This window comes from Oncorhynchus nerka, linkage group LG6 (assembly GCF_034236695.1).
Source record: "Oncorhynchus nerka isolate Pitt River linkage group LG6, Oner_Uvic_2.0, whole genome shotgun sequence".
In the NCBI taxonomy this organism is placed as follows: Eukaryota; Metazoa; Chordata; class Actinopteri; order Salmoniformes; family Salmonidae; genus Oncorhynchus; species Oncorhynchus nerka.
In genome coordinates, this window is record NC_088401.1 from 28,640,984 (window position 1) to 28,663,968 (window position 22,985).

Genomic DNA, 22,985 nt, shown 5'->3' on the forward strand with positions numbered 1-22,985 from the left:
GAAGTCACATAATTAGTTAAATAAAGTCCACCTGCGTGCAATCTAAGTGTCACATATATATATATATATATATATATATATAATGTATATATCAGGGGCCTTTCAGTATATATTCTGAAAGGCCCCAGAGTCTGCAACACCACTAAGCAAGGGGCACCACCAAGCAAGCAGCACCATGAATACCAAGGAGCTCTCCAAACAGATCAGGGACAAAGTTGTGGAGAAGTACAGATCAGTGTTGGTTTATAAAAAAATATCAGAAACTTTGAACATCCCCACGGAGCACCATTAAATCCATTATTAAAAAATGGAAATAATATGGCACCACAACAAACCTGCCAACAAACCTGCCAAGAGACGAGGCAACAAAGAGACCAAAGATAACCCTGAAGGAGCTGCAAAGCTCCACAGCTGAGATTGGAGTATCTGTCCATAGGACCACTTCAAGCTGTACACTCCACAGAGCTGGGTTTTAAGGAAGCGTGACCAGAAAAAAGCCATTGCTTAAAGAAAAAATAAGCAAACACATTTGGTATTCGCCAAAAGGCATGTGGGAGACTCCCGAAACATATGGAAGAAGGTACTCTGGTCAGATGAGATGAAAATTTAGCTTTTTGGCCATCAAGGAAAAGGCTATGTCTGGCGCAAAGCCAACACTTCTCATCAGCCCAAGAACACCATCCCACAATGAAGCATGGTGGTGGCAACATCATGCTGTGGGGATGTTTTTCATCAGCAGGGACTGGGAAACTGGTCAGAATTGAAGGAATGATTGATGGTGCAAAATACAGGGAAATTCTTGAGGGAAACTTGTTTCGGACTTCCAGAGATTTGAGACTGAGACAGAGGTTCACCTTCCAGCAGGACAATGACCCTAAGAACACTGCTGAAGCAACACTCGAGTGGTTTAAATGTCATGGAATATGGTTTAAATGTCATTTAAATGTCATGGAATGGCCTAGTCAAAGCCCAGACCTCAATCCAATTGAGAATATGTGGTATGACTTAAAGATTGCTGTACACCAGCAGAACCCATCCAACTTGAAGGAGCTGGAGCAGTTTACCTTGAAAAATGGGGCAAAAATCCCAGTGGCTAGATGTGCCAAGCTTATACATTTACATTTAAGTCATTTAGCAGACGCTCTTATCCAGAGCGACTTACAAATTGGTGCATTCACCTTATGACCTCCAGTGGAACAGTAGTGCATCTAAATCTTTTCAGGGGAGGGGGTGAGAGGGATTACTTTATCCTATCCTAGGTATTCCTTAAAGAGGTGGGGTTTCAGGTGTCTCCGGAAGGTGGTGATTGACTCCGCTGTCCTGGCGTCGTGAGGGAGTTTGTTCCACCATTGGGGGGCCAGAGCAGCGAACAGTTTTGACTGGGCTGAGCGGGAGCTGTACTTCCTCAGTGGTAGGGAGGCGAGCAGGCCAGAGGTGGATGAACGCAGTAGAGAAATGACCCAAGAAACTTGCAGCTGTAATTGCAAAAGGGGGCTCTACAAAGTATTGACTTTGGGGTGGTGAATAGTTATACACGCTTATTTCTGGTTTGTTTCACAATAATAATAAAAAATGGCATCTTCAAAGTGGTAGGCATGTTGTGTAAATCAAATGATACAAATTTTAATTCCAAGTTGTAAGGCAACAAAATAGGAAAAATGCCAAGGGAGGTGAATACTTTCGCAAGCCACTGTACATAATATGACATTTGTAATGTTCTTTTGGTACTTCTGTGAGGGTAATGTTTACTGTTCATTTTTATTGTTTATTTTACTTTTGTAAATGATCCACTTCACTTGCTTTGGCAATGTTAACACATGTTTCCTATGCCAATAAAGCCGCTAGAATTGAATTGAATTGAAGAGAGAGAGCGAGAGAGAGAGAGATGGGACTTTGAAAGAGCAGGACAGGGATATGTCTGTGAGAAGGGCAAACGTGTGCCCTGTTTGCACCCGAAACATGATCTACCAGACCAGAGGGACAGTGTGTGTGTGTGTGTGTGTGTGTGTGTGTGTGTGTGTGTGTGTGTGTGTGTGTGTGTGTGTGTGTGTGTGTGTGTGTGTGTGTGCGCGCGTGCGTGCGTGCGTGCGTGTGTCTGTGTGTTAGTACACTACCTTTGGTTGTTTCTAATCAGGACAGGATATATAGGTAAATTGACTAAGCGAGCAGAAAGAGCGAGAGCGAGAGAGAGAGAGAGCGAGAGAGCGAGAGAGCCATAGACTGAGACCACTACAGATATTCTGTCCTTACTCTCAGAACACAACAACATAAGGTACATGTGGTGTTGTAATAGCACACACATCACACACAAAGCACACTCCATCCACACACGTACTCCCGTACTCACTCACACAGGGGGAGTGAGCATGGGGGGGACTAAGACTCTCTTCTCTTTCTAAATTTATCGGAGGAGAGCAGAGAGGAGAGCACTCTGTGTGTGTGTGTGTGTGTGTGTGTGTGTGTGTGTGTGTGTGTGTGTGTGTGTGTGTGTGTGTGTGTGTGTGTGTGTGTACGGGGACACACACTGGACACACACAGGAGCTCTGCTTGCTACAGTATCAGAACAGTTTCTGCTCAAAGATAAAGACAGTGAGATCTTACAGGAGTTCGTATTGCACTGTTAAGAAAAAGACAGACAGACACATAGAGCAATCCAAACGTGAAATGTTTACTACACAACAAACATAAGAGGATTCAAAACAAAAGAAAAACAATAAAAACTGAACGACTAAAAAGCACCCAAAGGTAAAGCAAAGCTAAAAATATGTATTTTAAGATCTCTTTTTAAAATGACCACAGTTCCAGCCCTGCTTGTAAATAAAAGCATGGATGAGTCTCTCTGTATCAGACTGAGAGACACACCGTGTATCAGACACCGTGGCAATGTTCCTCAGGTGGTAAAAAGCTATTTTGGTCACATTCCTAATGTGTGATTCGAAATTGAAATGATCTTGATTGCCCGTGAATTACAATGTGCGGCCAGATTCTCTCTCTGTGCTTTGGCACGAACAATAAGCACAATATATACAAAAGTATGTGGACACCCCTTTAAATTAGAGGATTCTGCAATTTCGGCCACAACCATTGCTGACAGGTGTATAAAATCGAGCACACGGCCATGCAATCTCCATAGACAAACACTGGCAGTAGAATGGCCTTACTGTAGAGCTCAGTGACTTTCAACGTGGCAGTTTGTCAAATTTCTGCCCTGATAAAGCTGCCCCGATCAACTGTAAGTAGGGACGCACGATATAAATCGGTGAACATATCGGAAAAAGGCGATATTAGCTAAAAATGGCAACATCGGCATCGGCCCGAAGTCTAGTTTAACGCCGATGTGCAAAACCGATGTCAAAGCTGACGTGCATACCTATACAACATAGGTACATAACGTAATGACGCCACTTGCAACACAGCATTCCTAACTTAGCCCACAATGTCTGCTGCTTGGATCGAGCAGTTAACAAGTCAAGCAGTCATTTGAAAGAGTAAGACAATTTCAGCGAGACAACTTTTAAACGTGAAATCCATTAAAGCCAAGATAATGGAATTCATTGCCCTTGACAATCAACCGTTCTCTGTCGTAGGTGATGTTGGCTTTCACCGACTGGTCGAGCAGCGGTACACACTACACACAATTTTTCAGATGTTGCCCTCCCGGAGTTACACAGTAATAGCGTCACTGCTATTAGCTTCACGACTGACATTTGGACCAGCGATTCGGTATCATTCTCTCTTTACTGTGTCACCACCATGTTCGATGCTAGGTACAAGGACAGCTACTTCCATGCAGACAAGAAACAGGGTTTACATGAAATGTTCCATACACAGCTGGATAAGATGGAAACGGACACAGTGACAGGGCGCACCGAGGAAGAGAGGCCACGGACAAACAGAGCTGAAACTTCACTGCTTGACATGTATGATGAAATCCTGGTTGAGAATGAAACGATTGAACAAATGAACAACGAAACAGCACAGCAATTAAGTGAAAGAAATAGGTTTTGATTATGTTTTACTGGTAACGGGGACATGCATAAATGCCAACAAAATACCTTTTCGGTCAGTGTGGTGTGGTGTGTGTATTAGAGGTCGACCGATTAATCGGAATGGCCGATTAATTAGGGCCGATTTCAACATAACAATCGGTAATCTGTATTTTTTTACGCCTTTATTTAACTAGGCAAGTCAGTTAAGAACACATTCTTATTTTCAATGACGGCCTAGGAACGGTGGGTTAACTGCCTTGTTCAGGGGCAGAATGACAGATTTTTACCTTGTCAGCTCGGAGATTCGTTTTTGCAGCCTTCCGGTTACTAGTCCAAAGCTCTAACCACCTGCCTTACATTGCACTCCACGAGGAGCAGGCGTGGCAGGCTGACTACCTGTTACGCGAGGGCAGCAAGAAGCCAAGGTAAGTTGCTAGCTAGCATTAAACTTATCTTATAAAAAACAATCAATCTTAACATAATCACAGGTTAACTACACATGGTTGATGATACTACTAGTTTATCTAGCGTGTCCTGCGTTGCATATAATCGATGTGGTGCCTGTTAATTTCTCATTGAATCACAGCCTACTTCGACAAACGGGTGATGATTTAACAAGCGCATTTGCGAAAAAAGCACCAATGTACCTAACCATTAACATCAATGCCTTTCTTTAAAATCAATACACAAGTATATTTTTTTTAAACCTGCATATTTAGTTAATATGCTAACATGACTTTCTTATAACTAGGGCAATTGTGTTACTTCTCTTGCGTTCCGTGCAAGCAGTCAGGGTATATGCAGCAGTTTGGGCCGCCTGGCTCATTGCGAAATGTGTGAAGTCCATTTATTCCTAACAAAGGCCGTAATTAATTTGCCAGAATTGTACATAATTATGACATAACATTGAAGGTTGTACAATGTAACAGCAATATTTAGACTTAGGGATGCCATCCGTTAGATAAAATACGGAACGGTTCCGTATTTCACTGATAGAATAAACGTTTTGTTTTCGAAATGATAGTTTCCGGATTTGACCATTTTAATGACCAAAGGCTCGTATTTTTGTGTGTTATTATGTTATAATTAAGTCTATGATTTGTTGGAGCAGTCTGACTGAGCGATGGTAGGCACCAGCAGGCTTGTAAGCATTCATTCAAACAGCAATTTCATGTGTTTGCCAGCAGCTCTTCGCAATGCTTGAAGCATTGCACTGTTTATAACTTCAAGCCTATCAACTCCCGAGATTAGGTAGTGTAACCGATGTGAAATGGCTAAATAGTTAGCGTGGTGCGCGCTAATAGCGTTCAAGTGACATCACTTGCTCTCAGACTTGGGAGAAGTTGTTCCCCTTGCTCTGCATGGGTAACGCTGCTTCGAGGATGGCTGTTGTCGATGTGTTCCTGGATCGAGCCCAGGTAGGAGCGAGGAGAGGGAAGGAAGCTATACTGTTACACTGGCAATACTAAAGTGCCTATAAGAACATCCAATAGTCAAAGGTATATGAAATACAAAAGGTATAGAGAGAAATAGTTCTATAATTCCTATAATAACTACATCCTAAAACTTCTTACCTGGAATATTTAAGACTCATGTTAAAAGGAACCACCAGCTTTCATATGTTCCCATGTTCTGAGCAAGGAACATAAACGTTAGCTTTCTTACATGGCACATATTGCTCTTTTACTTTCTTCTCCAACACTTTGTTTTTGCAATCTTTAATCCAAATTGAACATGTTTGATTATTTATTTGAGGCTAGATTGATTTTATTGATGTATATTAAGTTAAACTAAGTATTCATTCAGTATTGTAGTAATTGTCATTATTACAAATAAATGTAAAAAAATTGACCGATTAATCGGTATCGGCTTTTTTTTGGTCCTCCAATAATCGGTATCGGTATCAGCGTTGAAAAATCATAATCGATCCACCTCTAGTGTGTATGTGTGTGTAACCTTTAATTAACTAGGCAAGTCAGTTAAGAACAAATTCTTATTTACAATGACGGCCTACCCCGGGCCAAACCCGGACGACGCTAGGCCAATTGTGTGCTGCTCCTATGGGACTCCCAATCACAGCCGGAAGTGATACAGCCTGGATTTGAACCAGGGACTGTAGTGACACCTCTTCACTGAAATGCAGTGCCTTAGACCGCTGCGCGCGCGCGCGTGTGTGTGTGTGTGTGAACTATTTAACTGTTCTAGAATGCTTGAATGGCCACAAAAATAAGTAATATTGGTTATCTGTATCGTTTTTTTTGGCAATGAAAATATTGGATATCGGTATGTAATATCGGTGCATCACTAACTGTAAATGTTGTTATTGTGAAGTGGAAAACGTCTAGGAGCAACAATGGCTCAGCCTGCGAAGTGGTAGGCCACACAGGCTCACAGAACGGGACCGCCGAGTGCTGAAGCGAGTAGCACATAAAAATCGCCTGTCCTCGGTTGCAACACTCACTACCGAGTTCCAAACTGCCACTGGAAGCAACGTCAGCACAAGAACTGTTTGTTGCGAGCTTCATGAAAATGGGTTTCCACAAGCCTAAGATCACTATGGGCAATGCCAAGTGTTGACTTCAGTGGTGTAAAGCTTGCCGCCATTGGGGGAAAGGGGGATACCTAGTCAGTTGTACAACTGAATGTATTCAACTGAAATGTGTCTTCCACATTTAACCCAACCCCTCTGAATCATAGAGGTGCAGTGGGCTGCCTTAATCAACATCCACATCTTCAGCACCCAGGGAACAGTGGGTTAACTGCCTTGCTCTGGGGCAGAATGACATATTTTTACCTTTTCTGCTCAGGGATTTGATCTATCTACTTTTCAGTTAATGCTCTAACCAGCTACCTGCTGACTCTGGAACAGAGGAAACAAATTCTCTGGAGTGATGAATCACGCTTCACCATCTGTCAGTCCGACTGACAAATCTGGTTTTACCTGCCCTAATGCATAGCGCTAACCATAAAGTTTGGTAGAGGAGGAATATTGGTCTGGGGCTGTTTTCATGGTTAGGGCTAGGCCCCTTAGTTCCAGTGAAGGGGAATCTTAACGCTACAGCATACAATTACATTATAGATGATTCTGTGCTTCAAACTTCATGGCAACAGTTTGGGGAAGGACTTCCTGTCACAGAATGACAATGCCCCTGTGTACAAAGCGAGGTCCATAAAGAAATGGTTTGTCGAGATCGGTGTGGAAGAACTTGACTGGCCTGCACAGAGCCCTGACCTGAACCCCATCGAACACCTTTGGGATGAATTGAATCGCTGACTGTAAGCCAGGCCTAATTGCCCAACATCAGTGCCCGACCTCACTGATGTTCTTGTGGCTGAATGGAAGCAATCCCGCAGCAATGTTCCAACATCTAGTGGAAAGCCTTCCCAGAAGAGTGGAGGCTGTTATAGCAGTAAACTCTATATTAATGCCCATAATTTTGGAATGAGATGTTCGACAAGCAGGTGTCCACATACTTTTGGTTATGTAGTGTACCTCAGTCTTGTTTTGATTTAGCTGAAGGAAGTTGTGAGCCATCGAAATATTTAAATCACTAATATAGTCTAATCATTTATTTGTGCAGCTAAAATCCTCTGGTGACACAGAAATGTAAAGTTGTGTATTGTCCGCGGAACAGTCAAAATAAATGCTGTGCTTTCTGGTAACGCTGCCAAGGGGGAACATATATAAACTGAACAGTACCGAACCCAAAATCAAACCTTGTGGAATGCCACATGTGATATGTATTTTCTATTAGTTATGTTCACCAAGGGTGACAAAAAAACTCTTGACCGGTTAAATAGGTCCCAATTTAGAACTGGACTGGAGAAGCCAACCCACCTCACCAGTCTATCCAGAAGGACGTCATGGTCAACAGTGTTGAATGCGGAACTTAAATCCAAGAGTACAAGGACAGAGAGCTGTTTGGCATCTGTGTTGGCTCTAAGATACCACTAACTAAGGCCGTCTCTGTGGTGGGCCCGAAAACCAGATTGGATTTTTTAAAATATATATATATAGTTGGCAGATATAAAATCATTTTGCTTTTAGAACACCAATTTCTCCAGAATTTTGCTTAATAATGGAAGGTTAGAGATTGGCTGAAAATGGCTAAAAGCTGAAGAATCTAGATTACTTTTCTTCAGAAGACATTTCACCACAGCAGTTTTTATTGCGGTGGGGAAAGTGCCTGTGGACAGGGAGTGATTAACAATAGCTTGCACTTCTTCAGCTATGCAATTAAAACCTGTTTTGAAGAAGGTGGTGGGGATAGAAGGCCTAAGTTGTGATATTACTTTCCTGAGCATGTCTGTGTCAACCAGGGAAAATAAATCCATAGTGCCTCTGTATGGTAGTCTTGGGCACGTATATCATCAAACCCCTCATTGTTATCTTATCTCTCAAATATGCTGCAAACTCATCACATTTGGAGGAAAGTTCACATAGGTTTGCAGGGGTAGGCTTTATCAGGCCATCAATTGTCAAGAAGAACTCTCAAATTATTATTAGTTTATAAATGTTTCGAGCTAATTCTTTAGAGCACTACTTCACTGCTCTGGTATCATTGAGGGGGGCGAGGAGTGCATGGAGGGACTGAACCATCCCTTGCCGTTCTGTATGGAAAACAACCTTATTGATTGCAGCAGTGTGTGTGTGTGTGTGTGTGTTTGAATATGTGTCAGTTAAATCTATGGGTCCTTCGTGTCCTCCCAATCAGAGGTAGATGATGGCGAGTAGCGATATCGCTGTTTCTAAACGTCATTCTCAGTGATGGAGGAGAGGTTTCTGTGTCGTGTGCGTTTGACCTCTTGATTTGTGGGTAAAAAGGAGAGCAGTCCAGAGACAGGTCAAAAGCCATCACCAACAACATGCCTAACCAGAGAATCCTGGAAAGACAAAAGTAGTGCAATCTGAAGTAGAGGTTTACCGATTATGATTTTTTTCAATGCTGATACCGATACCGATTATTGGAGGACCAAAAAAAGCCGATACCGATTAATCGGCCAATTTAAAATAAAATACAAATTAATATAATACATCAATAAAATAAATTTAGCCTCAAATAAATAATCAAACATGTTCAATTTGGTTTAAATAATGCAAAAACAAAGTGTTGGAGAAGAAAGTAAAAGTGCAATATGTGCCATGGAAAAAAGCTAACGTTTAAGTTCCTTGCTCAGAACATGAGAACATATGAAAGCTGGTGGTTCCTTTTAACATGAGTCTTCAATATTCCCAGGTTTAGGTTGTAGTTATTATAGGAATTATAGGACTATTTCTCTCTATACCATTTGTATTTCATTAACCTTTGACTATTGGATGTTCTTATAGGCACTTCATTATTGCCAGTGTAACAGTATAGCTTCCATCCACCTCCTCGCTCCTACCTGGGCTCGAAGCAGCATTACCCATGCAGATCAAGGGGAACAACCACTCCAAGTCTCAGAGCGAGTGATGTTTGAAACGCTATTAGTGCGCACCCCGCTAACTAGCGAGCCATTTCACATTGGTTACACCAGCCTAATCTCGGGAGTTGATAGGTTTGAAGTCATAAACAGCTGCTGGCAAACACACGAAAGTGCTGTTTGAATGAATGTTTATGAGCCCGCTGGGGCCTACCACCGCTCAGTTAGACTGCTCTATCAAATCATAGACTTAGTTATAACATGATAACACACATAAATATGAGCCTTATGTCATTAATATGGTTAGAATCCAGAAACTATCATCTCGAAAACAAGATGTTTATTCTTTCAGTGAAATACGGAACCGTTCCGTATTTTATCTAACGGGTGGCATCCATAAGTCTAAATATTGCTGTTACATTGCACAACCTTCAATGTTATGTCATAATTACGTAAAATTCTGGCAAATTAGTTGGCCCATACACTGACTCTGTGTGCAATGAACGCAAGAGAAGTGACACAATTTCACCTGGTTAATATTGCCTGCTAACCTGGATTTCTTTCAGCTAAATATGCAGGTTTAAAAATATATACTTCTGTGTTTTTTTATTTTAAGAAAGGCATTGATGTTTATGGTTAGGTACACATTGGAGCAACGATACGCACCGCATCGATTATATGCAACGCAGGACACGCTAGATAAACTAGTAATATCACCAACCATGTGTAGTTAACTAGTGATTATGATTGATTGATTGATTGTTTTTTATAAGATAGCTAGCAACTTACCTTGGCTTACTGCATTAGCGTAACAGGCAGGCTCCTCGTGAAGTGCAATGCAATCAGGAGCTTAGAGCGTTGGACTAGTTAACTGTAAGGTTGCAAGATTGAATCCCTGAGCTGACAAGGTAAAAATCTGTCGTTCTGCCCCAGAACAAGGCAGTTAACCCACCGTTCCTAGGCAGTCATTGAAAATAAGAATGTGTTCTTAACTGACTTGCCTAGTTAAATAAAGATTAAATAAAGGTGTAAAAATATATATATATATATATTTTTTTTTTTTCATTCCGATTAATCGGTCGACCTCTAATCTGAACTACAGTAGATGGATAGATAGGGGTAGATCAATGTGAGTACACATATGTTTTAAAAGGTGAGAGGGAGAGATGGGTGGGGACTGTGAAGAGAGTCTTGTTCCATCCCAAATGGCTCCCTATTCCCTTTATAGTGCACTACTTTTGACCAGGGTCCATGGGGAATAAAGAGCCATTTGGGACACAGGAATGGACAGAAGAGTGGGAGTGTGAGGAGAGAGAGAGGAAGAGAAGAGGTAAAAGTCACCCCCATGCCTCTGCTGTTTCCATAGTGATAAGGTCAACATTTTACGGGTATGGGGGGCCACTTTTGAGGAATGCCTTCGCTCGCACAAACACTTTATTTATTTTGTTTATTTCACCTTTATTTAACCAGATAGGCTAGTTGAGAACAAGTTCTCATTTGCAACTGCAACCTGGCCAAGATAAAGCATAGCAATTCGACACATACAACAACACAGAGTTACACATGGAATAAACAAAACATAGTCAATAATACAGTAGAAAAATATATATATATCAATATACAGTGAGTGCAAATGAGGTAAGATAAGGGAGTTAAGGCTTGAACAGATGAAGAAGGATACACACACCATGTACCACACACACACACACACACACAGAGACACAGACATGGACACACACATACAGAGACACACGGACACACAAACAATTTAAAGACAAAGGCAATCCAATTTTTAAAAATAACTGTATCAGGGTTTATTCTGGGTCAAAAAGGAGCTGAGGTGGTGGTCATGGAGGAGTTGTGGTTGTGGTAACTGGTGCGGTCACCCTCCTGTTGGCCACAGGCCAAAATGTAGCTGTTTTAAAGCTAATTTCTTGCAATTCTACATCTTTTTACATGTGGCGGAGAGAAAATGTTTTAAAGCTAATTTCGTGTTCTACACATTTTGCCATGGCTTATGCTGAGTGACTCAAATGTTATAACAAATTAAATGGGGACACCATGCCATGACAAAAATACTCCTGAATGTGTCATTTTGGGCATTTTAGATTACCTTGACTGTCTAGCTTTTATTTGGATGATTATTGGTTCTCAAAGATGATTTCATTTAAAAATATTTAGGTCCATGATCTTTTCTACATACTTTATATCTGCTTTTAGTCGTTTAAGTTAACACTGAAAAAGTTTATTTTACTGTTTGGAAATAGGCGGACCAAAAATACCCACGCAGAATAAACCCTGTGGATATCTGTCACTATTGTTAATGACCTTACGTAGAAGTCAACACACCCTCACTCATGCACGCGCATACCTTAGAAGAGCCAAAGGATTTTTTATCTGCTCATCTCCTATTCACAGTAAGTTGACATGCACAGACAAGTCTCAAGTCCTTCTTAATCACCAACAACACTACTGTTGAAATGAAACAGACTATCATCAACGTTGAGCGACGGACTGAACAAAGCCAACACGGTCAACGGAACGCTAGCCTAGCGACTGGTGCCTCTGTCACTGGCTGTATCCCAAATGGAACCCTATTACTATACGCTCTGGTCAAAAGTAATGCAAGATAGGGAATATGGTGCAATTTGGGCCACTATCTCTACGAATGCTGCCTCTAATCAGCCTTACAGGGGTGATGTGTTTGCCCAGAGCATCCTGTTAAAGCCAGGGTTAAAGAAGGCTAATATCAGAGCCATGTTTTTCTCCCAGTGCAGTCCCAGCCACGCTGGAGTCTTGTGTCGTAAGGGACGGTCAATTATTGGTCCTGCAGGCAGCAGAGCAGTTTGTGTGTAGTGTAGGTGGACTCTGCTAAGCATGCTCCGTAGGGTAGGTAATGATGTGAGGGGCCTTTTCAGCTCAACCCTCAACCCTCCATTCATCTCTCTCTCTTGCTCTCTCTCTCCGACACAAACACATACACACAAACAAGGACACATGCAGGCACGCTTACTAATGCATGCAGTGCCTTCAGAAATTATTCATACCCCTCAACTTACTTTTGTTGTGTTACAGCCAGAATTGAAAATAGATCAAATATTAGTTTTTCACCCATCTACACACAATACCCCATAATGACATCACAATACCCCATAATGACATCACAATACCCCATAATGACATCACAATACCCCATAATGACAAAGTGAAAACATCTTTTTAGTTTATTGAAAAAGTTTATTGAAAATTACATATTTCATTTAAATACAGTTGAAGTCGGAAGTTTACATACACCTAAGCTAAATACATTTAAACTCAGTTTTTCACAATTCCTGACATTTAATCTTAGTAAAAATTCCCTGTCTCAGGTCAATTAGAATCCCCACTTTATTTTAATAATGTGAAATGTCAGAATAATAGTAGAGAGGATGATTTATTTCAGCTTTTATTTCTTTCATCACATTCCCAGTGGATCAGAAGTTTACATACATACAATTAGTATTTGTTAGCATTGCCTTTAAATTGTTCAACTTGGGTCAAACGTTTCGGGTAGCCTTAGACAAGCTTCCCACAATAAGTTGGGTGAATTTTGTCCCATTCCTCCTGGCAGAGCTGGTGTAACTGAGTCAGGTTTGTAGGCTTCTTGCTAGCACACACTTTTTAAGTTCTGCCCACACATGTTCTATAGGATTGAGGTCAGGGGTTTGTGATGGCCACTCCAACACCTTGACCTTGTTGTCCTGAAGCCATTTTGCTACAACTTTGGAAGTATGCTTGGGGTCATTGTCCATGTGGAAGACACATTTGCAACCAAGCTTTAACTTCCTGACTGATGTCTTGAGATGCTGCTTCAATATTTCCATAAAATTTCCCTACCTCGTGATGCCATCTATTTTGTGAAGTGCACCAGTCCCTCCTGCAGCAAAGCACCCCCACAACATGATGCTGCCACCCCCGTGCTTCACGGTTGGGATGGTGTTCTTCGGCTTGCAAGCCTCCCCCTTTTTCCTCCAAACATAATGATGGTCATTATGGCCAAACAGTTCTATTTTTGTTTCATCAGACCAGAGGACATTTCTCCAAAAAGTATGATCTTTGTCCCCATGTGCAGTTGCAAACCATAGTTTTGGAGCAGTGGCTTCTTCCTTGCTGAGCGGTCTTTCAGGTTATGTCAGTATAGGACAAGTTTTACTGTGGATATAGATACCTTTGTACCTGTTCCCTCCAGCATCTTCACAAAGTCCTTTGCTGTTGTTCTGGGATTGATTTGCACTTTTAGCACCAACGTACATTCATCTCTAGGAGACAGAACGCGTCTCCTTCCTGAGCGGTATGATGGCTGCGTGGTCCCATACAGGCTTCCTTTTTACTCTGTCATGTAGGTTAGTATTGTGGAGTAACTACAATGTTGTTGATCCATCCTCAGTTTCCTCCTATCACTGCCATTAAACTCTGTAATTGTTTTAAAGTCACCATTGGCCTCATGGTGAAATCCCTGAGCACGTTCCTTCCTCTCCGGCAACTGAATTAGGAAGGACGCCTGTATCTTTGTAGTGACTGGGTGTATTGATACACCGTCCAAAGTGTAATTAATAACCACCATGCTCAAAGGAATATTCAACGTCTGATTTTTATTTTCTTTGTGAGGAATTGGGAAACCTCCCTGGTGTTTCTGGTTGAATCTGCGTTTCAAATTCACTGCTCGACTGAGGGACCTTACAGATAATTGTACAGTGGTTGCTCCACTAAAAGTTGAGTGATTATGCTGCGGTACGTAGAGGTCATTTGTGGTTTAGTACGGTACCCTGCGTCACCACTTCATTGCTCCAGACCAGCGCATGGGGAAGTTAGAGTCCTGATGATGCTTTTGGGTTCTATAATGTGTCTCTAATTGACAATGAATGGGTGACATAAACCTAAATAGAAACTGATAATTGTGCACAGCTTCAGTATTACTTACTAAAACTGTTGTTACACTAAGGTTTTTATTATTATTTTGCACTTACTGTAGTAGTGTAGCCCGGTCTTTAATTAAGACATGTTTTGGTTATCCTGACCTGGACACCATGTACAGTATTATAATAGCCCATTATGGGCTGTTAGCAGGACAATATACCTTGACCAAAACCTCTCTGTATTTTGATACTTTGTGGATGGGGCCTCCCCATTGGCGTCGCTATCTAGGTCACCGCATCGCAATGCAAAATGAGTTGCTACAGATACAAGGGTTGGGCGCCACCGGGAGCCCCATGAGGCGGCTTTTGGTTTTAATTTAGAATCCTCCAATCCGCTATATCTAATTATTGGCGGATAGTCACGTCATATTTTTCGATATACTGCAGGCCTACTGTAGGCGACATGAGTCTCACTAGTGTTGAGTAATGTGCTGTTAAAAGTGGTGTAGGTTTTATTTATTTAAAGGGCATATTGAAGTTAGAAGCAATAGGATTTGAAGCAATAGCCTACAACTATTTTAGCACCATTTTGCTCTGTTCTGAGAAAAGCATGGGGACTGGTCTTGATAAATCGATGAGATTTTTATTTTCACTGAATATTCGTTTGGGTATTGGTTAGATGAAAATGACACAATTAGGGTGTAGAAATGTTATGCTCTTAGTGTATCCTTTATTTAACTATTCAAGAACACATTTTTATTTACAAGGACAGCCTACTCCTTCCTCCCCATCTGGGAATTGAACCCCGGTCTCCCACGTTCCTGCACAACACAGGGATTCTTTAGCTAAATAGCCAAGCACTGTATCCTACTCCCGCCCATCACGTTGTACAGTGCCATATTTTCTGTTCCATTCCAACGGAAACACCATAATATTAAGCAAATTCATTAAGCAACATTTCTTAAAATCAGTCCCATATATTATGTTCTTACAAAAAAGTTTTAAATTCTCTAGCACAGCCATTATTGAAGGCTATGAAACGCTTCTCAAAGATGCCCTCTGGTGGTCAAACTAGCACTAACTAGCATTAATGGTACCAGTGGTTGGCAATTAAATAACGTGCCATAGAATTCTGCGGCACCACGCAAGCTGTGCTGCAGTACGCTGCAACTTTTAAACGACGGACCACTCTATGCTATGTGAGTTGTACAGAGATGAGGTAGTCATTCAAAAATCATGTTAAACACTATTATTGCACACAGGGTGAGTCCACGCAACGTATTATGTGACTTGTTAAGCACATTTTCACTCCTGAACATATTTAGGCTTGCCATAACAAAGGGGTTGAATACTTACTGACTCAAGACATTTCAGCTTTTCATTTTTCATTTGTAAACATTTCTAAAAACATAATTCCACTTTAACATTATGGGATATTGTGTGTAGATGAGTGACACAAAATCTCAATTTAATCCATTTTAAATGCAGGCATTTTAAATGCAGTGGCAGCCACGATTTAGCAGTATAGGGGAACCACTGACGTAACACCCTGTCTATAAGCCAGTGTTGGGACATTAAGCAGCTGTTACCCCAGACTGAGGGTTGTCCCCTTTGCCCCAATTACCCAGCTGGGGGGGTATGGGCAGACTGCCCTCTAGATCCTGCCCTTAAGAGTCCAACCCACCACCCTGTGTTTACATTATTTATCACATCATTAGTCTGCTCATAATTGACATAATTGTGTACAGACTGCTGACAGCCTGCCTTTGTTAGAGTTCCATGAAGATGTGAGGTGAACTACAGAGGAAAGGCTCTAGTCATAAGGAGACATTGTAGGAACCTGGGTTCTACAGGGGGCTAGACTAGTCGAGAAGAGATATGGTAGAGAGATATGGAAGACCATCCCTCACCATAACCTCCACATGTGCCGGTCTAGCCACATTTATAACGGAACCCAATCAGCAAAGCTAATTGAGACTAATTCTGTTAGCGACGGCTAATTGTGTGTCCCCAGAGCTCTGAGAGGAATGTCTGTTCCCGTCCCTGTTCATCACCCGACCTCTATGCAAAACAGAACGCATTGGAGAACGTACAATATGAGAACCAGGGTTGGGGTTAATTCCACTAATTAAATTCGAATTAAATTCCCTCTGACTGTAAATTCAATTCAATTTCAATTCCTCAGAATGATTATGTCACTATACTAGTTATACTGGAAATATAGAAATACAAGTTTAAATTATTATTTTTAAATCCTGCAGTCAATGTTTTATACTAAGTGCATTAACTCCATTACGTAACTGTGAAATGTACACATATTGAATTCTAATTCAATTCAATTCCAAAGATAAAATGGTTTTTACAATTCCAATACAAAAAGTTTAATTCCAATTCAATTCCAATCCCATAACCTGAAGATTGTTGAAATTCAATTTTTTTTAATTCGACCTTAAATAATTCCACTGCACAACCTCACCTCCACCCCCCAAAAAGTATTTTGTGAACTAACACTTGCACTTTACTTTTCTTCCCACCTTACTAACTCTAACTTTGCTGATAGCTACTTTATTGTGGAAAAATGTACTTATTATGACTGTGATATGGTTCTCCCAACCTAGCATTCTTAAGATGAATGCACTAACTAAGTCACTCTGGATAAGAGTGTCTGCTAAATGACTCAAATGTCAATGTTAATGTAAACATAAATTCTCCACTTCATGAGTGAATTCAATCATTTCTAATTGAATTGGAATTGACCCCAACTCTGATGAGAACATATGACAGCACTATGAGAACTTGACGTGAACCTCAAGATCCGCAAAATTCCACTTTCCCGGGATATATATATACTATATTATATTCACAAGCTACATACGTTTAATAACACCTGAAACAGTCAGTAGCCCAGTTTACTCAGCAAAGGGGGCCAGTAAAAACCTTTCAGACCTCAGCTTGGTAGAAATTAGATTGTTCTAACAGATATATAACGATTAATCAAATGTGTCTTACCGAGGTAGAGGGAGGCATTCTCCTTCTTGACGTTGTCGTCCAGGTAGGTGGGTCCCAGGGTATAGATGGGCGTCGACCCCATACCCACCAGGATCTGTGCACAGATAAATAGCGCCACGTACAGGTTGTGTTCGTTACCCTCCTGGTCTCGGGGGCACGACGCCACGTCCAAGGCATCCCGCCCGCTGCTGTTCCCGCTCTGGCACAGACCCTCGTGGCCCGTGGACGAGTTGAGCTCCTGGATCTGGTAGGGTGGTGAGATGAAGTGTGGCAAGGAGAACAGAGCCGCTCCTATGGCTATGAACACCCCTCCTACCGCCAGCCAACGCGGCCTCTGACCCCTGCCTCCAAAGTAGGAGATGAAGACGACGACGAAGAGAGAGCCGATGTCAAAGCAGCTGACAAGAAGGCCGGACTCGGAGCTGCGGAGGCTGTAACGCTTCTCGATGGTGGTGATGACGCTACTCAGGTAGCCCGATACCATCAGCGACTGGATGAACGTCAGGTAGCACATGCAGAACAGGAAGCAGCGCGAGTCGGCCAGGATGGCTTGCACATACTTCCTGGCGGGGATACGGAGGAAGCGGGTTAAAGAGAAGCCTAGTTTCTTATCCTTGGCTCCAGTGGCCATTGAGCTTCTCAGCCCCATCAGGCTGGAGGCCGAGGGTGACTGGAGCTTGAAGTCTGTCAGAGAGGAGGGAGACTCTGCCTGGCTAGAGTCAGGGTCAGTGGGGGTTTGGCGATGGAGCTGGCTGCTGTGGTGGTCGGTGGCTGCTGTGGCCATGGAGGTTTGGGTGGTATGGACCAGACGTGGTTCCCCCAGCAGAGGCTCATCACAGCCTGACAGACAGGGCCCATTCAGGATGGGGAGACTCTTGGACTTGAAGCAGCTCCCTGTGTCATGGGTCATGTACTGATACTGGTTCTGGAACTGTAGGACCTCACGGACCTCCAGGGAATCTGATAGGTCGGAGCCCGTCTCGTCGTTGTCTGATGACATCGTGTTTGTTGGGCTACTGAAGATAACTAAGGCTTGAGTATCACTGTATCTCAGTTTAGCTTATTTGGATCCCCATTAGCTGTAGCTCGTGTAGCAACTACTCTTTCTGAGGGCCAGTGTCTCAGAGTGGATAGCTAGAGCCACATTAGCACACAGTACTAGTGTGACTACTACTACTTCTGGGCAGACAGCAGTAGAAAGTACACTGCCCTGACAGTAGATATGGAGACCTGTGTTGGTGCTGGTGGGACTCTCTAGCAATGGACATGATTCAGCTGCATTGCTGTTTGCACTTAGCAGAGCAATGCTGCTTTTCTTATACAAACATACTATGTATGCTCCTCATTTGGGCTAAAATAAATAAATAAAAATATCTCACAAACAACTAAACAGCGCTATCTGGGTTGGATAGAAAAACATAACGTTTTTCAACTGTGTGATTCCAGCGAGCCAGCCCGACCGTTATTTCTATGAAGTAATTCTGTTGACAGGCAACACGCAAGCAAAACACTAAGGGAACTATGTAAGCTATCTGAGATGTTTGGATTTGGAGAAGATAATAGGTCCTTTGTATAGTGTTTTTTTTTTCAGTCCTGTTTTTCGTTTTTCTGGTCAGTGGTGATTTGATAGCTCTTTGTTTAGTTGTCACTGCATTAAGTCCTCATGGGGAAGCTTGTTTCTCTCTCAAACAGCTGAGCAGAATCCTACAGAGAAATGACAGTGGAGACAATTTACCACAAAAGCCTTCACCTAACAGCACTTTGTGACACAAACTGGTGTAAGAAGGGCTTTATAAATACATTTGATTGATTGACAAATAGGCTATTCTCGTCGCTCTGGATAAGAGCGTCTGCTAAATGACTTAAATGTAAATGTAAATGTGTACAAGGTTGTTGTTACATGTGTTACATCTCCATCGTGGTTCGTCTTTCCTATATCCCACTGGCAACATTGTGTCATTTTAGAAACAAGTCATACGATATAGGTTACATATTCGATGAATAACGGTCAACAAGAAACAGTAATTTCTTACAAAACAAATCAACATAATTGAGCCGAAATTAAAACCTGCCATAGCAAATCTCCCGTTCTGTCAAGCGATGAATTCAGAGAACAATGAAAAACACCACTGGTTACCCTTTCAGAAAATATAGGCTACATGATTCAAGTAACTATTCAGACATACAGCTGTAACCGTTCTTGAACCTAACTGTTATGTTGACACCAAACTTCCAGACAATGTAAAGAGAAAAGCGACCGTAAGATGCCTTCGTTTACCTTATTGAGGCTCGAATCCTCGCGCAGGACCGAGAGACGGAAGTAGGCTGTTGTCTCCGACGCTGCCACTCAGTGAATGAGATTGCGGATGGTGTGGGGGAATAGGCTAATGTAAAGGGGCGAATTATTTTTCACGCAAGCGACGGGGATTTGTAGTCCTTCCATCGCCATGCTCTCTCTCCCTTAATTCCCCTTACGTTCTCTCCAAACAAGTGGTGATTGTCTGCTCTAGCCTACTCTGATTGTCGTGAAAACGACACACGGAGCGTTAGAAAAGATGATGTATGTTTCGCTATAAATGTAATTGATTATGTGGACAGTGAGACACAAAGTTCCAAAATGATTGGTCTAGCCTATTCTGATTGTCGTGAAAACGACACACGGAGCGTTACAAAAGATGATGTATGTTTCGCTATAAATGTAATTGATTATGTGGACAGTGAGACACAAAGTTCCAAAATGATTGGTCAGCCGCTCAGCTCATTCAGAACACAGCATTATAATCGACAGCTGGGACCCTCGTTGACCCCACCGGGGATTGACTGCGGGAATGAATTGGCTATTTGCACAATCGCCTCTATTCTTGGGGAAAAAAACCTTACTGCAGCCACTTATCCAGAAGTTGCATGGCATTTGAATTGAAAGTAAGGAATACTTTCAATTCAAATGCTATGCAGCTTGTAAACTCAATGTATGTGAATTAATTTGAAAGCATTGCGTTTGTTGTTTGCTGCTGTAGTTTACTCCATATATGTCAAGGATGCTTTCTAGCATAATGTTCTCTATAAGGTAAAACGTATTTAAGTAGCCTATGTTTTATTCAATACCTTATTAGCTTTGTTATTAATTAGCCTACATAGGTAAACACACTGGAGCTTTGTGAATAAACTGTAAATAAAGCATTAATATATATATATATAACCCCCACCTTCAAATAACCTAGAGCAGGGGTACTCTGTTAAAAACCCTGTAAAGCCCTGTAAAGTGGCCATGAATTTGACAGTATCTTAAAGGCAGCTCTGTGGCAAGTACAATTCTGTATGTCTTATTACAGTACACCTACTATAATCAGGGGTGTCATGCACCCCAGACATCTGAGGGGGCACAAAGTACATGAGGATGGCTGGGGGGTGGTCCGGAGACGGGCTTGCATATCCAAGCATCTCCGTTATTATCTATGCATAGTCACTTTAATAACTCTACCTACAGTTGAAGTATTATTTAACAAACTATAGTTTTGGCAAGTCAGTTAGGACATTACTTTCTGCATGACACAAGCAATTTTTCCAACAATTGTTTACAGACTGACTATTTCACATAATTCACTGTACCACAATTCCAGTGGGTCAGAAGTTTAATACACTAAGTTGGCAAATTCCAGAAAATGATGCCTTTTAGAAGCTTCTGATAGGCTACTTGACATAATTGACATAATTTTAGTCAATTGGAGGTGTACCTGTGGATGTATTTCAAGGCCTACCTTCAAACTCGGTGCCTCTTTCCTTGACATCATGGGAAATTCAAAAGAAATCAGCCAAGACCTCTGATTTTTTTTTTATACCTCCACATGTCTGGTTCATTCTTGGGAGCAATTTCCAAACGCCTATCTGTACAAACAATAGTACACAAGTATAAACACCATGGGACCACGCAGCCGTCACACCGCTCAGGAAGGAGACGCGTTCTGTCTCCTAGAGATGAACGTGCTTTGGTGCGAAAAGTGCTAATCAATCCCAGAACAACAGCAAAGACCTTGTGAAGATGCTGGAGGAAACAGGCACAAAAGTATCTACAGTATGTCCACAGTAAACCGAGTCCTATATTGACATAACCTGAAAGGCCGCTCAGTAAGGAAGAAGCCACTGCTCCAAAACCGCCATAAAAAAGCCAAACTGGTCGCAAATGGGTCTTCCAAATGGACAATGACCCAAAGCATACTTCCTAAGTTGTGGCAAAATGGTTTATGGACAACAAAGTCATGGTATTATAGTGGCCATCACAAAGCCCGGACCTCAATCCTGAAATAGTGTGTGCGAGCAAGGAGGCCTACAAACCCACTCAGTTAAAACTGCTCTGTCAGGAGGAATGTGCCAAAATTCACCCAATTTACTGTAGGAAGCTTGTGGAAGACTACTCAGAACATTTGACCCAAGTTAAACAATTTAAAGGCTATGCTACCAAATACTAATTAAGTGTATGTAAACTTCTGACATACTAGGAATGTGATGAAAGAAATAAAAGCTGAATTTAATCATTCTCTCTACTATTATTCTGACATTTCACATTCTTAAAATTAAGTGGTGATCCTAACTGACTGGGATTTTACTAGGATTAAATGTCAGGAATTGTGAAAAACTGAGTTTAAATTAATTTGGTTTATAAGGTGTATGTAAACTTCCGACTTCAACTGTGCATGTACATATTACCTCAATTACCTCGACACTGGTGCCCCGGCACATTGACTCTGTACCGGTACCCCCTGTATATAGCCCCGCTGTTGTTATTTACTGCTGCTCTTTAATTATTTGTTATTCTTATCGCTTACTTTTTTAAAACATATTTTCTTACAACTCCATTGTTGGTTAAGGGCTTGTAAGTAAGCATTTCAATGTAAGGTGTTGTATTTGGCGCAAGTTACAAATAACATTTGATTTGATTTTGACCTCTTGAGCGGTCTTTATCCTCCTGAATGGTGGTTCTTTTTTTAAAGAAACTAAATATGCTTCTCTGCATCTCTGCTAAAATCTAGGTAAAAGATTTAAAGGAATGTGAGTCTTATTCAGTACACTCAGTTATTGCTTGCTTGCTTTGCTAAAGTCTACCAACCTTGCCAGCAGGAATGACAGCTAAGATAACCATTAGTCATGGTTGGCTAATAGCTAACCAGCATAGCCGTCTCCTCCTCCCTCCTCCCTCCTCTCCTCCTTCCTGTGGTCCCTCGCTCCCAGTCACGGTTGGCTAATGGTTAACCATCATAGCCGTCTCCTCGTCCTCTCTCATCTTCTGTATTCGGCGCATGTGACAAGTAGAATTTGATTTGATTTTGACCTCTTGAGCTGTCTTTATCCTCCTGACTGGTGGTTCTTTTTTTAAAGAAACTAAATATGCTTTTCTGCATCTCTGCTAAAATCTAGGTAAAAGATTTAAAGGAATGTGAGTGTCACGCCCTGACCTTAGATATCTCTGTTTTCTATATATTTTGGTTAGGTCAGGGTGTGACTAGGGTGGGTACTCTAGGGTTTTTGTATGTCTAGGGTTTTTGTATGTCTAGGGTTTTTGTAGGTCTAGGGGTTTTTGTATATCTATGTTGGCCTGATCTGGTTCCCAATCAGAGACAGCAGTGCTTCCAAACATGTGCAACATGGTTCCTGAGATAATTAAGCAATTAACATCCAATCATGCTTAGGGTCA

At 41.7% G+C, this 22,985-nt stretch overlaps 1 protein-coding gene across 1 annotated transcript in view; it reads right to left on the reverse strand.

The window, feature by feature from the left end:
* Positions 1–20,421, reverse strand: part of LOC115130285 (solute carrier organic anion transporter family member 5A1) — a 99,994-nt gene extending 79,573 nt beyond the window's left edge. Inside the window, exons 1-2 of the mRNA XM_029661260.2 lie at positions 19,575–20,421; positions 17,297–19,000 (exon numbers count right to left, since the gene is read on the reverse strand). Of these exons, the coding sequence (XP_029517120.2) occupies positions 17,297–18,296 (1,000 nt within the window). The 5' untranslated portion in view covers positions 18,297–19,000; positions 19,575–20,421. The remainder of the gene's footprint in view (positions 1–17,296; positions 19,001–19,574) is intronic.
* Between the last annotated feature and the right edge of the window lie 2,564 nt (positions 20,422–22,985).